The sequence below is a fragment of the Tasmannia lanceolata genome, unplaced genomic scaffold (assembly GCF_043159265.1).
Source record: "Tasmannia lanceolata isolate RefF3 unplaced genomic scaffold, GAP_Taslan_0.1 ptg000037l, whole genome shotgun sequence".
In the NCBI taxonomy this organism is placed as follows: Eukaryota; Viridiplantae; Streptophyta; class Magnoliopsida; order Canellales; family Winteraceae; genus Tasmannia; species Tasmannia lanceolata.
Genome location: NW_027518714.1, coordinates 5,953,182 through 5,966,925, shown reverse-complemented (window position 1 = coordinate 5,966,925; position 13,744 = coordinate 5,953,182). Strand labels below are relative to the sequence as shown.

At 37.8% G+C, this 13,744-nt stretch overlaps 1 protein-coding gene across 1 annotated transcript; it reads left to right on the top strand.

Moving 5' to 3' along the window:
• The first annotated feature begins 599 nt into the window (after positions 1-599).
• On the top strand, positions 600-11,829 carry LOC143862252 (uncharacterized). The gene is made up of 4 exons (XM_077373258.1): positions 600-982; positions 6,613-6,735; positions 11,283-11,402; positions 11,496-11,829. Exons 1-4 carry the CDS (start codon positions 946-948, stop codon positions 11,558-11,560), a joined length of 345 nt encoding a protein of 114 aa, XP_077229373.1. The 5' UTR covers positions 600-945; the 3' UTR covers positions 11,561-11,829.
• The last annotated feature ends 1,915 nt before the right edge of the window (positions 11,830-13,744 follow it).

The window sequence follows — 13,744 nt, the reverse complement described above, 5'->3', positions numbered from 1 at the left end:
GCACTACTGTATTTTGATGAAAGCACTCCTCATTCATTAAAAGTACAGTATGGCCCCGCACCATAGGATGATCCAAACTGTCCATTAGATGGGCCACATCCTAAATAGGTAGTGCCCCAAAAATCATTTTCATAGGTTGATCCTAACCCTCCAATCTATAGAGAGTTAGGATCAACCCTCTAACATTCATATCGGAGGGTTAGGATCAACCCATGGAAATAATTTTTGAGGCCCAACCTATTTAGGCTGTGGCCCATCTAATGGACGGTTTGGATCATCCTATGGTGTGGGCCATACCGTACTTTTAATAAAGTGAGGAGTGCCCTCATCAAAATACAGTAGTGCTGATAACATTTCCCAAAAAACAAACATCGATAAATATACCAATCTCAATTACATGGTCACACAACTTTGTTTATACGAGGTTACCAAATTTCAATTTTGGCCTGAGTGATGTACGTAATTTCGATTATTAGCAAGGGTTTTCTAGTAATTTTCCGAATCAAGTGTGATTCGGACCTCTCTTGTCGGCAACCTATTAAATCGAGCCACTCACAAAGCAACCCTTGAAAAGGAAAGACGAGTTACGGAATCGGTGTAACTCGACTCGTTATTGCATTCTCTCTCTCTTCTCCGCAATTTTTAATAAGCCAAATAAACGTTTGCTCAAAATTAGTTTTTCCAGAGTTTCCATTTTCGTAAAATTCTAACACTGATGTCTTTTTATAGCTGTCGCTAAGCAGTCACAGTGGCAACAAAGAGTACAAAAAAAAAAAAAAAAAAAGAGGGCACCAGAAATTTAAAAAACCATAAAATTACACGCAACGATAATACCTTTTTCAATCGAATTGCGTTTGACCTTCTCAACACCAATTACAGCTTTATTTGAGCTGCGAAATGGCTAGGGTTTGATTTTTTTTTTTTCCTGATTTGGTGAGAAGAGCGATGGGTTGTGCTGGATCTTCGCAGGGTAAAGGAGAAGGTGAGTTTTTATGTACGTTTCTGTTCGTTTTTTTTCGCTCTTTTTGTAGGGTTTCTTTGTTGTTTTCCCGGTTTTAGGGTTTCAATGTACAGAATTGGATATGTGTTTTTGTTACTTTTCTAAATTTTGGATTTTCTGCAGGTTTTTGTTCTTTTTGTTATGTGCATGCAGATTTTAGGGCAAACCTTCAGTTCATTCTTGCTTTCTTGATCTGTTGTGTGATTTTTCATATTTTCCTTCTATTTGTTGCAACCAAATTATACGGTCACTTTTTGTGGTTATCTTGTTTTCTTTTGTTTTAATTTAGATTTCCCATGTGGAATTAATGATCACGGTTAGGGAAACAAATCTCTTTGACATGCAATGCCTGTCGAATGGTATTTGAATCAGGAAATGGAGCTGGTTTTTGCTATTCTTTGGATGAATTCCACAACTAGGAGACCTAGTTGTGGAATTCATGTATACCGTGATGCGTTTATCTGTATTGCACGAGTAATTTGTGCATAACTAGGAAGTGGTAGTATCTTTCCAAAAAAAAAAAAAATTCTAGCAAGTGTTAGTGAGTGAAAGGATTGAAATAATTATGTTGGCTTAATCCCTTAACAACCCCTACATTTCTCATTGATTTCTTTGTAAGATAGTCACATTTTTATTTTTATTTTTTATTTTTTTTCAGTTCAATCTTAGTCACCATAGGCATCTCTAGCATTAAAGATAGACTGCAAGATGCTGAGCTTGAAGCCTTTATAGTTCGTATTTATTGGCTAATGGAGATTGGTAGAAGCACTGTTAGCTGATTTATCATCTATTCATGTGGGCCTCCTTTGATGTGGCATGTACAAGTAGACTGTGCTAAATACTTGACATATTGTAGAACACTTATTTGTTTGTATTTCTTGAGGTTTTATTGGTGTTTAGCTTGGGGATTGATGTGGTAAGTAGGTAAATAAATTGTATTATATTTCACATTTTCCTATTCATGATCCGTTTCCTCTTGCTTAGATCATTTGGAAAACTGTAACTGAACTACTTTTTATCTGGCAACTTGGTTGTTACATCCTCATCTCATCAATTTCTCAAGTTTCCCATGAACGAAACCACAGAAAAGCAAACAAAGACTAAAACAGTGACTTGGGAAATGTTTCAAAAAAATGTGCATTCACCACTTATTTTTTCAACAGAATAAGTAGACAAAGCATATTTTTTCTTTACCGCATGCAAAGTTCTAGGAGAGCGTAGAAAGCATTTACCAAAATGACAATCTATGCACTTTATTGACTTATCTGTGTGTACAGAGATTGTTTGTGCTCTTGCAGTTAGCAACCATGCAACTGAGGTTGGAGTTCTGAAAGGGTTGACTAATGTAGCTAGGTTAAGGCCAACATTTTTCCTTATAGGCCTTCTCTATCTGCCATGTGGCACAATGAAGTCGTATACGTTGAAAATGAAAAAGGAAGAACGAGAGAAAAAAGTTTGATTGGTGATCTCACAACTATCAAATCACTTATTAAGAAGGCATTTCACGGAGCGTCTGTTGCATGGGAGAGCAGCCACCTCAGATGAATTAAATGAATAAGACAAAATCTGAGCCTATGTGGCTGCTCCCTTGTGCAACAGACGCTCGCCTTCTGCAATGAATGCTAGCAAATCCCTAATTACAAAAACTCTTATCTATAACCAAAAGACATAAATGTCCCTAACAATATGGAAAGTTACACCTAACTAATAAAAATAGATTGGATTGATCTACCATCATTCCCTTCAAGCTAGCGCATATATCTTTCAATTGAAGTGGAGACACATGACTTATATCTTTCAATTGAACCGTCTACATATGCTTGATGGTGTACACCAATTTCCACCCTACAACATGCTTTCCTTTGGTAACTTGTTCAGATTCTCATTTTCTATTCAATTTTAGAGCCTTCAGCTCTTCACCACTTCTTTTTCCACTTCAGATCAGCCATAGAATCTATTACACTTGAAGGGATATCAATACAGGATATAGAAGAAGATGAGAACGATACCAAGGGGATACAAATGGATAAGAAACAAAATTGCTTGTATGATGTCCCACACACGAATGCTTATGTTTCCATAGTGAAATAGGTGAATCAGGATCATGAGTTTTAACCATAGAAGCAGATGAAGAGAAAAAGATATTTGGATCCAAGGAAATGATAGTTAACAAGTTGTGAGAATTGGTAGTCTTTATGCTTATTATGCCTCTCCTTTATGGTTAGAAATATTCAATTCCTTCAAAGACTTTGCAGATTGATGCAATTGCACCAACTCACTCAGATTATTCATAATCACAAGCAACAAGATGAGGAAGAGGCATACTACTCTCCTCCACTCTCCTACTGTTCTCTAAAGAGTAAGAGATGATGGAAACTTCCCTAGAGTAGAAAAAATAAGTGATAGACTCATGGAAAGTAACATCCATAGAGATTTATACCTTGACCATTTTATCACTAATAAAAAACCCCTAGAATATTTGAGGGTTTTAGCATTACCTTTTCTTTGGACTCAGATTACCAACAAATATGCGTTTAGTAGCCTTAAGATCTAATTATTTTTCTCGAAGTCTTCCTTCCTATTTCTGAAAGTGATTGCTCTGACTATTTCTTCGGTGAAAATTCTTCCTAGCTTTAAGTTTGTATCCGCTTACGATCTTTTGAACGGATGGAGGGAGATCTGCTTTAGTGTAGAGAAGCGCCCTATAGTGGTGCAAGATTGGGAATCACAGGCTCAAGGTTTCTTGAAGCTCAACTTTGACGGATCTAGTATGTGGAATCCAGGACCGACAAGGATTGGAGGAGTTCTTAGGGACACAGGCGGGGATGTTATTTGGGCCTTTGCTGGGCCTATTGGAATCCCAGATGCAAGTGAAGCAGAGGTTAGAGCAATTCATGAGGGGATAAAAGTTCTAGACAAAGGTTCATTGGATAGGGTGATTGTGGAGGGAGATTCTATGACCATTATTCGTTGGCTTAGTGGTTCCCATGTTCCTCCTTGGAGGTTTGCACAGTTTTTTTTTATGAGATTCAAGATATAGTGGGAGGATCCTCGATTGTCTTCAAGCATGTTAGAAGATCGGCCAACTTCGTGACGGATAGACCGATAGATTAGCGAGGGAGTTCAAAAAACTGGTTTAGAGATGTTTAATACTTTAATTATCTTCCCCCTTGAGTTGTTTTTCTTTCCTGTCTTTCCTTTTTCCCTTGTTCTTGCTGTGTATGATTTCTCTTGGTTTGACCACCTTGGTCTTTCCTTCTTTAATGAAAAATTTCATCACCATTAAAAAAAAAGTTCTAATTTATTTTGAGGGGGACTCAAAACAGGACAAAGCAAACACAGCCAAAATACTCTTGGAACTATAAGAACCGAAGGCAGTTAAAGAACATGGATTGAGAATTTACCTCTAAGAACCAAAAATGACATTCATTTGCTCATAGAAGATGTGGTGTGAGCAGGAATATGGAGTTTTGTATTTTCTATGTTAGGCTGTCAGTGGGTGAAGAGAAAATCAATTGATTCTTTCATCGCAGCATAGAAGGTCTCGGCAATGGAAGAATGTTGTGGAATCGTTGGCTTCCGATTACACTTCAGATGATCTGGTCTGAAAGAAATGAGCAGATTTTTAGAAGACAGATTAAAAGGAATGTGACGTTGAAGAAGGTGATTAGTAGAACAATGGAGTGGGCTTGATGATGAATTGCCTCAAGGGTGTGCAAGCGTCATGTTCTGGAGAAAGTGGAATCACTACTTGCATAGTGCTGTTCTTAAAACTAAAATAGTGATTAGATGGAAACCACCTCTATTGGAGAGTATAAAGGTGAATTTTGATGGCTCACGTTGCAGGAACCTAGGACAAGCAAGTGTAGAAGGGATCATAATAGATGGAAATTGGTGATGTTAGACTCACTTTTACTGGTCCAATAGGAGAGAAGAAACCTACCGAGGCGGAAGCTTTGTCTAGTAGGCAGGGAGTTAGACTTTTGATATCTTTCCTTAGCGAGGATCGTATGGTGACATAGATTCTTGAAATGCAATGGGATACCTAGCATATTCACTTTGTATCATGTGCAGAGAGAAGCTAATGTCGAGGCTGATAGGTTATCAAATGAAAGACTGTCTTGAAATAACCCGGTCATTAGAGATTATTGGCCTGAGTAGGAGGGCTGTAGCAGTTTTTTCAGTCATTTCTACTTCAGGGAGATTAAACTCGTTTGGCCTTCCTTTACTGAGTGCTCTTTCACTTGTCCATTGCGAAAGCAAGGACAAAGCCGACAGGCTAGCAAATTTTGGTGTTTAGTGTGAGGATGTAGTTTGTTGGGGTGATAGGGCTTACTTCTATTTTGATTTTCTTTGTATTTTCCTTTTCCCCCGCTCTTTGCTTTCCCTGTATCAGTAATGCAATTAGTTGTTGGGGTGATAGGGCTGACTTCTATTTTGTGGGATGTTTTCTTTAGAAGAATTGTAGAGATATGGGGTATTACTATTTTCTGGATTCTGGGATGTCAAAAGGCGCGTGTAAGAAGTTTTGGAAATTAAGAGACGCATTGCTCCGCTATGATTAAGAATGACGCAGAAATAAATAAAAAATGAGTCATCGTTTTCTACTGGGAATTGAAGTTTTTTGTCAATAGGTGGAATGGATAAATATCCTTTTGTCGTCTCATATTATCATGCAGTTGGGTTTGAATGGCCTCTCAATCCTGCCCACGAGCTGAGTTTTCGTGTTTTAGCCATAACGTTTAGGCGGTTCTTCTTTCTTCATTTAGTCCAAAATCTCTCTCTCTCTCTCTCTCTCTCTCTCTCTGGTTTTAACTAATAGATATGTTACTGCTGACTTCATCATGTAGCCCGGAGAATGCTATTTGTTCTTTTTCAATGAAACACTGACAAAAAAGTTTTCATTTTCCTCAAGCACCGCACTATTTATATGGTTGGAAAATTTCTTTTAGTTAATCAGTCTTAATGAATAAATCCTTGTCACGGTACTATTTATTCTGTTTGTAACGTGCTTCTTTCCATCTTTGAGTAGTCATTTTATTTTAGGCCACGTTTGGATACCCACAAGATTTAGATTTGGATTTCTCACCTTTGCAGTTGAGATTTGGAACAGGATCAGATCCATAGATTTCCAAATCAGCTACAACGGTGAAAAAAAATCCGATTTTCAAATATGTTCTGGAAGACATTATTTGGAAATCAATATTTGTGGCAATTACCTTCACGCTCACTGCTCCTCGACCTTGCTGCAGTAGCAGCTCTCTCTCTCTCTCTCTCTCTCTCTCTCTCTCTCTCTCTCTCTCTCTCTCTCTCTCTCTCTCTCTCTCTCGTACAACATGAGGATGATTGATGTATTTTGTATCCAAAACTCAAATCCAAATACAAATACAAAAAACATGAGGTATCCAAACGTGGCCTTATATTTTTATTATTGGCTCCTTGTTTTATCAGAAGTAACAACTCATAATTTTTGCATTTTGTGGTGATAGCTATGTTAATATTACAACTTCTAAATGGGAGCTTGAATACTTCAACATTTTGATCATTTATATTTGTACATCTTTTATCTGTCTGGTGTGCATTTCAATACCACTTATGTTTGATCCTCTCAGAGAACACTAAAAAGCTCCGGAAGCCAAAGGCTTGGAAGCATAGTCAACCGATAACCAGAACTCAGCTTAGACAGATGCGTGATGAGTTCTGGGACACAGCCCCTCATTATGGCGGCCAGAAAGGTACTTTTCTTTGAAAACGAACACCCAGTAGTTTTTCTATTTATACTGATCATTAGAGGATGAGGTGCCATGTATTTCCTTTGTAAAATGAATGAATACAAATAACTTAGCTTCTGGTATCATACCTTCCATGTGTTGCAGTATCATTGACCAAAGCTTTACCTGCAAATATAAAAAAGCTAAGACAGTTTCTCCTCTGAAGGAAAATATAATATTTGCAGCACAAACATTATGGCAAGATTGAGGAGATGGAAGAACAAGAGGAATGAGAGGAGTGCGAGAGGAACGACCAAAGATAGAAACACGTAGGTTTTGGAAATTCCGGTCAATTAGATGGAAATAACTTTACAGCCCTGGACCGTAAAGTCCTGCACATTTTGAAAATGAATTCGGGAGCAAGTGTGGTACAAATTTTTTTTACAACATTTGGATTTTGGAACACACTCGACTTTTGCATGAGCGTGTAAAAATTTGTTTTACAACCTTTTGCTTTGATTGGAACTGACCCTTAATGTATTTCTTGTAACCTATGATTTGTGGACACGGACACAAGTATCACGTGTTGACACGGACACGGAGTGTCGGACACTGTAAACCCCCAAAATTTAGAAAAGGGGACACGGCTAAAATAGAAAGTATATATAATCATGATTTGTGGATACAGAATCGTGCGTTGAGTTTCAACACGAATACGGGTTGTCTGACGTGGCAACATCTAAAAATCTAAACATGGCGATACATACATACGGGAATTGCTAGCGTCCATTGCAAAAGGCATTTCGTGGCTGGTCCGTCGAATGTCAAACCACCCACCTCGTGAATGGAGACAAAAGCTGTTGTCTCTATTCACGAGGTGGCTGGTGTGACATGCGACAGACCAACTGTGAAATGCCTTCTGCGATGGACCCTAGCAAATCCCCATATATATATATATATATATATATATATATATATATATATATATATATATATACTCATTTAATAAACTCAAAATCTTAGAACTAATCAAATAACAACTCATTCATCAATTTAATCTAGTTCTCTTTTGTCTCCGATATACAATGAGAAAGGGGGACCAATATAATACAATAAATATAGTATTGGAATAAGAGTTTGTTTAAGATTTTAGGTTTAGGGGAGGGGATATAACAACAAATATTAGTTAAAGAAGAGTTTATAATAAAAGAATGGTTAATAGTTAAAGAGTTAAACACAATATTCAATAATAAAATATAATGTCACACTTAGGTACTTTACACGGTAAAAAATGTATCCACACTTGTAACACTTCTAGCAAGACATTTAAGAGTGTCCAAAGGAGTGTCGACACGTGTGTCGTGTCGGACATGGCATGGCACATGTGTCAGCAATAAGTTAAATGTGTCGTCTCAATCATAGCTTGTTACTCTGGATGACCATAAACAGTATCTTGCTCAGGTGACGTCTTGTTCCCTGGGAGGTGGCTGCTTCTATCAGGTGGTTTTCTTATTAATAAATATCTTAGTTATCTTTAAAACAAACATATATACACTTCATGTATATAAAGACTAATGCACAATAAGTATCTTATGCTCCACACCCCAGAAGATCCAGCCAGTGCAAGAGTGGTCATCCCTATCAATCCTCACCCGGATGAGAGGGTTCTCGGGTTTATGCAGTAATAGGCTCTTTGTGCATGGATTTTCTCAGTTGGGTGCACCATTGGCTGAGCTCACCAAGAAGAATGGATTTGAGTGGACTGAAGAGGCACTTGGAACATTTGATACGCTAAGGGTCGTGTGTAAATGTCACGTTTTAGCTCTTCCTGATTTCAGCTTGCCATTTATCATCAAGTGTGATGCATCAGGGTTGGTGTTTTGAGTTGTGTTGATGCAGGCTGGCTAACCTCTTGCCTTTCAAAGCTGAAAATTCAAAGGCCAGAGCTCCATTTCTCCATGCATGACAAGGAGACTCTTGCTCTCATGCATGCCTTGTCTAGGTTCAGACATCACCTGATCTGTGGCAAATTTATACTGAAGATTGATTACAATAGCTGCTTCTACCCCCCACTCCGCTCATGACATGATTTGAATGAATGCAGCAAAATTGGGGGAGTCGACTTTAAGCCATAGACATCGAGATACACTACATGAAGGGGAAGTATGATAGAGTTGTAAATGCATTATCACTCATGTCGAAAATATTCACTATGTATATGTTGGACATTCTTTGGAAGAACGGGATATTGACTGAGTATGCTAAGGAGATCCTTGCCACTTCTATCATAGAAGGAACTTCTGACACGAGTCTACAACAGAAATATCGAGAGTGGTGGGGAGAACATCATCATCTACAATGATAAATTCTTTATTCCCACCCATGTTGCATAGATTCTTCTAAATGGATGAAGAATCCGTGTTGGACACGTCTCGGATTCCAAGGTCCCACCACTTTGGAAGTAGCCCACGATGGAACATTAGATGTATCGCCTTCGACAATTAAAGGACCGGTTCAATTGGATGCAAACCGCTTCAACCCCCATAGGAGCGCTCGAGCTTCCACTTCCTTTGAATCACAATTGCCAACTGTCCCGGAATATGATAATAATACGCGATCTCCTGAATTGCTGAAAAGCCCTCCAATGCCTGCCCATCCCGGGTTTGCTTTTGAGCTTCCATCAAAGTTTTAAGTTAGATAAGGAGTGAATGAATTATTAGTTTATTACCATATCCATTATGTGGGACGCATGTTCGTTTTTTATTTGGCAAGGGTTGCCAATCCTAAGGTCCAAATATTATGTGATGACTGCTGCAAGTTTATAAATACAAAGTGCACTGTTGTGGAGGCATTCTAATATTTTTGCTGTTCGGTTCCTCAAAAGGGTCGGGTAAGAGAAAATTTTCTCTCCTATGTAATTTTTGTACTGATGTAGTGGAATTTCATTCTTAGATGTCACAGTTATTTGATTTGGGTAGCAAAGTGAACTCAATCGGAGAATAAAAGAAGCCTGAATTCACAGAAAAACTTCTCATTTTTAATATTAAAAATCAAATTATGGTTCCGAGGTTTTAGCAAATAGGAAATACAGGCCTATGTCCTATCACTGTGGATATTTCTTGCTTGACCATCTCTGCTAAATTCGAATATCGGATGTGGTGTAGCAAAACAAAACTACATGGCAACAATCAAAGTGAAATACTTCTGTTGGCCAACCCAGTCAATCCGCTTTAGTGAAAAGCCTAGAGATGTTGTAGAAGAGTAAGACGTAATTAACTGGCTCCCTAAGGACAATAATGACTTATAAGGAGACAGGCATAATTGTTTCTGTAACAAGCTTTATATGCTCAATTACCACTCAAAAAAACAGAAGCTTTATATGCTCAATTTCCTGATCTCAGTTTTTGGGGGAGTACTAGAGATAACTGTTCTGTATATCTTATTACTAATTTATTATTAGGGATATTTCTTCCAACCCCTTGTATGTGTATATCACTATATCAGATGGTTTAATTATTTTGGACCGTTTTCCTGTATGTTTACATGCATAAATGTTACTGTTGATAATGGAATAGGGACACGAATGCATGCTTTAAAGCCAAAACCCGGACTCCTTTTTATATAGGTGAAGCTAGATTACATGACATCTTTAACTGATGTGGGACTATATGCGAAGCACGTAATCATATTGAGTATATCCATTTAATACAAAAAATATAAACATGTTAAGTAGAAATTAAAAGGAATGTAAGGGAAACGGGAAACGTAGATGAAAGTGAGTTGCAGTCTCTCCTAGCACCAATTGCATTTTGGTGAAATGTCAGACTTTTGATGTGCCCATGCCATTTTTTTTCCTATTATGAGATAGAAGTGTGGTAGGAAATCTACAGGTCCTGAAACCTGATTGATGAAGTTCTAGGAACTTGATTCTTGTGTCTCACTCAAAAAGATGTCAAGGTTCAATCTGCTCTTTCTCTCTCTGCTCTTTGACTGGCATCCAGCATAAGCTATGACAGCAAAAGAGGACCATGCATTTAATTCTCCTCATTCATCTTTGGTGTTTTAGATTATTAGAGATAGGTCCTGGGCATTGTAGCATTTAGCATTTTAACTCCTTATGGTGTTGCATGTAACAACCTTAGAGTCATTGTTTCCTGCCAAGATTACCTACCCAATGAAGAATAGAGATAGATCCTGGAATAGTGATATCTTTTGCTTTTCAAAATTGACTTTTCATTTCAATGGTGTTTTCGTATGGATAGAGTAATTCTACAGGTCCCACTTTTGCTTGCTTCTTTCACACCGTTCACTGAAAGAAAAGAATTGTTTTCATCTATTTCTGGCAACTGTTTTCTGCTTTGCAATTTCTATACCTGAGATCAAGTTAGTAAGTAGGTAACACTGGTTTTGATAATTTCTCGAGGCCACAATAGTAGAACCTAGACTTGGTAGATGGTGGTCAGACCCCCACTTGTATTTTTGGGCTATTCTTCTTGAGCATGGAGAGAACTGAAAAGGAAATTGAAGAAATGTACATGGTTAAAATAAATTTGATCTTTTCATTGTGTCAGAGATTTGGGATGCACTCCGTGCTGCAGCCGATGCGGATCTAAACCTTGCGCAAACAATAGTGGACAGTGCAGGTGTCATTGTTACGAGTGCCGATATGACCACCTGTTATGATGAAAGAGGTTTTTGCTTGTTGCATGTTATTCCTTCATCTGATCTTTTATTTTTATTTTTTGAGAATGTTTCTTTAACCAAACTTTTTTTTTCCCACGCAGGTGCAAAATATGAACTACCCAAGTATGTGTTGAGTGATCCCACCAATTTGATTCGTGACAGTTGACAGCAGAAGAATCCAAGCCATGCTTCAATATAATTGAATGTAAATCATGTAAATTACTCTCTGTCTCTTTTTACATCTTTACTGAAGTTGAGTTTAAGCTTCTGCTTAGTACCTTTCCATTTGGGTCGCTTTGCTTTACAAAATTAACTCTCAACAAGGAAGTTACGGTGGGTCGTTTTCTGCAGCTTTTGATTATATTCCTTCTCTAGGAATACATGACTGCCAATTGTTAGTATTTACTTTTCTCAGTTTCGAATTATTTTTCTTTATATTTTTTTTATCACCAAGGAGATCTGTGTTGTTGCTTGAGCAGAGACACAGAAGCTGAACCGAAGTGTAAAGGGATAAGAATATCCTAATAGTCCAATATGGACAGTTAAAACATGAGTACCTTGGCAAGTGTTCCACATCTATATACAAAATACTATTTCATCTCCATACTTGCATATAGCATATATTAATGATGAAACCCAGATCTGTATAATATTCTGGGAATGGTTAATTATTTAACCAAAAAAGTTAAAACCTTTTAACTATGAGGAATTTATCTACTTCTAACTCCTGTCTCTATTGAATCTGTCACAATCTGTCATACTTTGCTAGACAATTTAGCAGAAAGCCGTATCGCCACTGACTTTCGCATGGGAGAGCAGCCACACTGGCTCATTTTTTAACAGATTTTGTCCTATTCATTTAATTCATCTGAGGTGGCTGTTCTCCCATGCAAAAGTCACCCACGAAATGGCTTTCAGCAAAATTGCCTGGCAAATCTCTCAAAAAAATGTTAAAACCTGGGCATTAACGAAATCTTCTATTAAGGCCCAAATACTTAAACCCAGAAGGCAAAAAAAAAAAAAACCTGAACTATGAGAAATTCGTCTGCTTCTACTTCTACTTCCTCCCTCTATCCCTCTGGAATCTCTTACATATTTTTTTAGAGCGAAGATTAATGAGAGAACCTAGATATTAATGAAATTTTCTCGTAATGCTTTACTAGTTAAAGCTCTGTTTCTGTCAGCGTAAAGGTAAAACCTTAACTGCGAGAAATCCATCGACTTATGTATCTTCTCCTCTTTCATGCATATGGTATGTGCCCTGATTTTATCAAGTTCTCGGATTTAACGAGACACCAGGTAGCCTAAACATTGCACAATGCACATGCAATGCCATTATTAAGAAAAGAAAAAACCATTGCACATGGGGTCCTTGCCTGTGTAATCAACTTCCAAAAAGAAGATGATTACATAGGACAAAAATGACATAAATTTTGTTGACAATGGCTTCCAATGTTTAACGTTCCTACCTTTTGAATTTTAAATTTTCAAAATTTGAAATCCACAACTCGACCCCATGTGGAAACGAGAGAGGAGAATCTCATGAAGGGGCAGCCTACAACAACTTCCAAGTCTCAAGTACAACCTACTAAACATAGACAGATATTGGAGGTCCTACATCAATGATCAATATTTTCCTGCAATGTTACTTCGTAAGAAATTATATGATTAGTGAGCGCACAAACATGTAAAGGTAGTGCGATTCAAGTACCACCCTTGATATTTGATCAAGCAGCAGCTTCTCAAAAAGTGAGCCGCAGTTGGATCAGATATCTATGGTGGTACTGCTGTTACGTGTTTGTACGCCCGCTCATCGAATAAAATTGCGTTGCTTTATTTCAGATTTTCAGATACTCCGGACGAAACCTGGGTGATCTATCCATGACCAGGATGAAGCTAAAGTGAAACTAAGTGGAGGTTCAAACCGATAATCAATTGAACTGATCATAGTGCCCATAAAAAAATCTCAAGAAATCAATTTAACCATTATATTCTCCACCGGAGGTATCTATGAGCACTCACGCTGGCAAGATCAAATCCTTTTGGGTTTCGAGTTCTAACGTACCAATTTTAACGGCCATAATTATTATTTTTAAAAGTGCTGAAAAGACGTTAGATTCTTTTCCATCAGTTTCTTTTTGGGCCCCCCGTGTATCACGTGGACTTAGATTGGGTTTCTTGAACTGATTGGTGAACACAAGTTTGGTCCCTTTCTATTGGACTGGCATTGATCAGTTGATCTTAATCTTTTTATCATTTGGGGCTCGTCAAAAGCCCCAGGGCTGACGAAATGCATTAGGCTAGGACTATAAACCATTTAGGTCCGTAACAGTCCACCAAAGATGCTGCC

Bases quoted from the DNA above. Each gene is read 5' to 3' on its own strand.
- LOC143862252 (XM_077373258.1), top strand. From the start codon at position 946: ATGGGTTGTGCTGGATCTTCGCAGGGTAAAGGAGAAG. The intron at 6,736-11,282 runs GTACTTTTCTTT...TCATTGTGTCAG, and splicing joins TCATTATGGCGGCCAGAAAG to AGATTTGGGATGCACTCCGT. The intron at 11,403-11,495 runs GTTTTTGCTTGT...TTTCCCACGCAG, and splicing joins CACCTGTTATGATGAAAGAG to GTGCAAAATATGAACTACCC.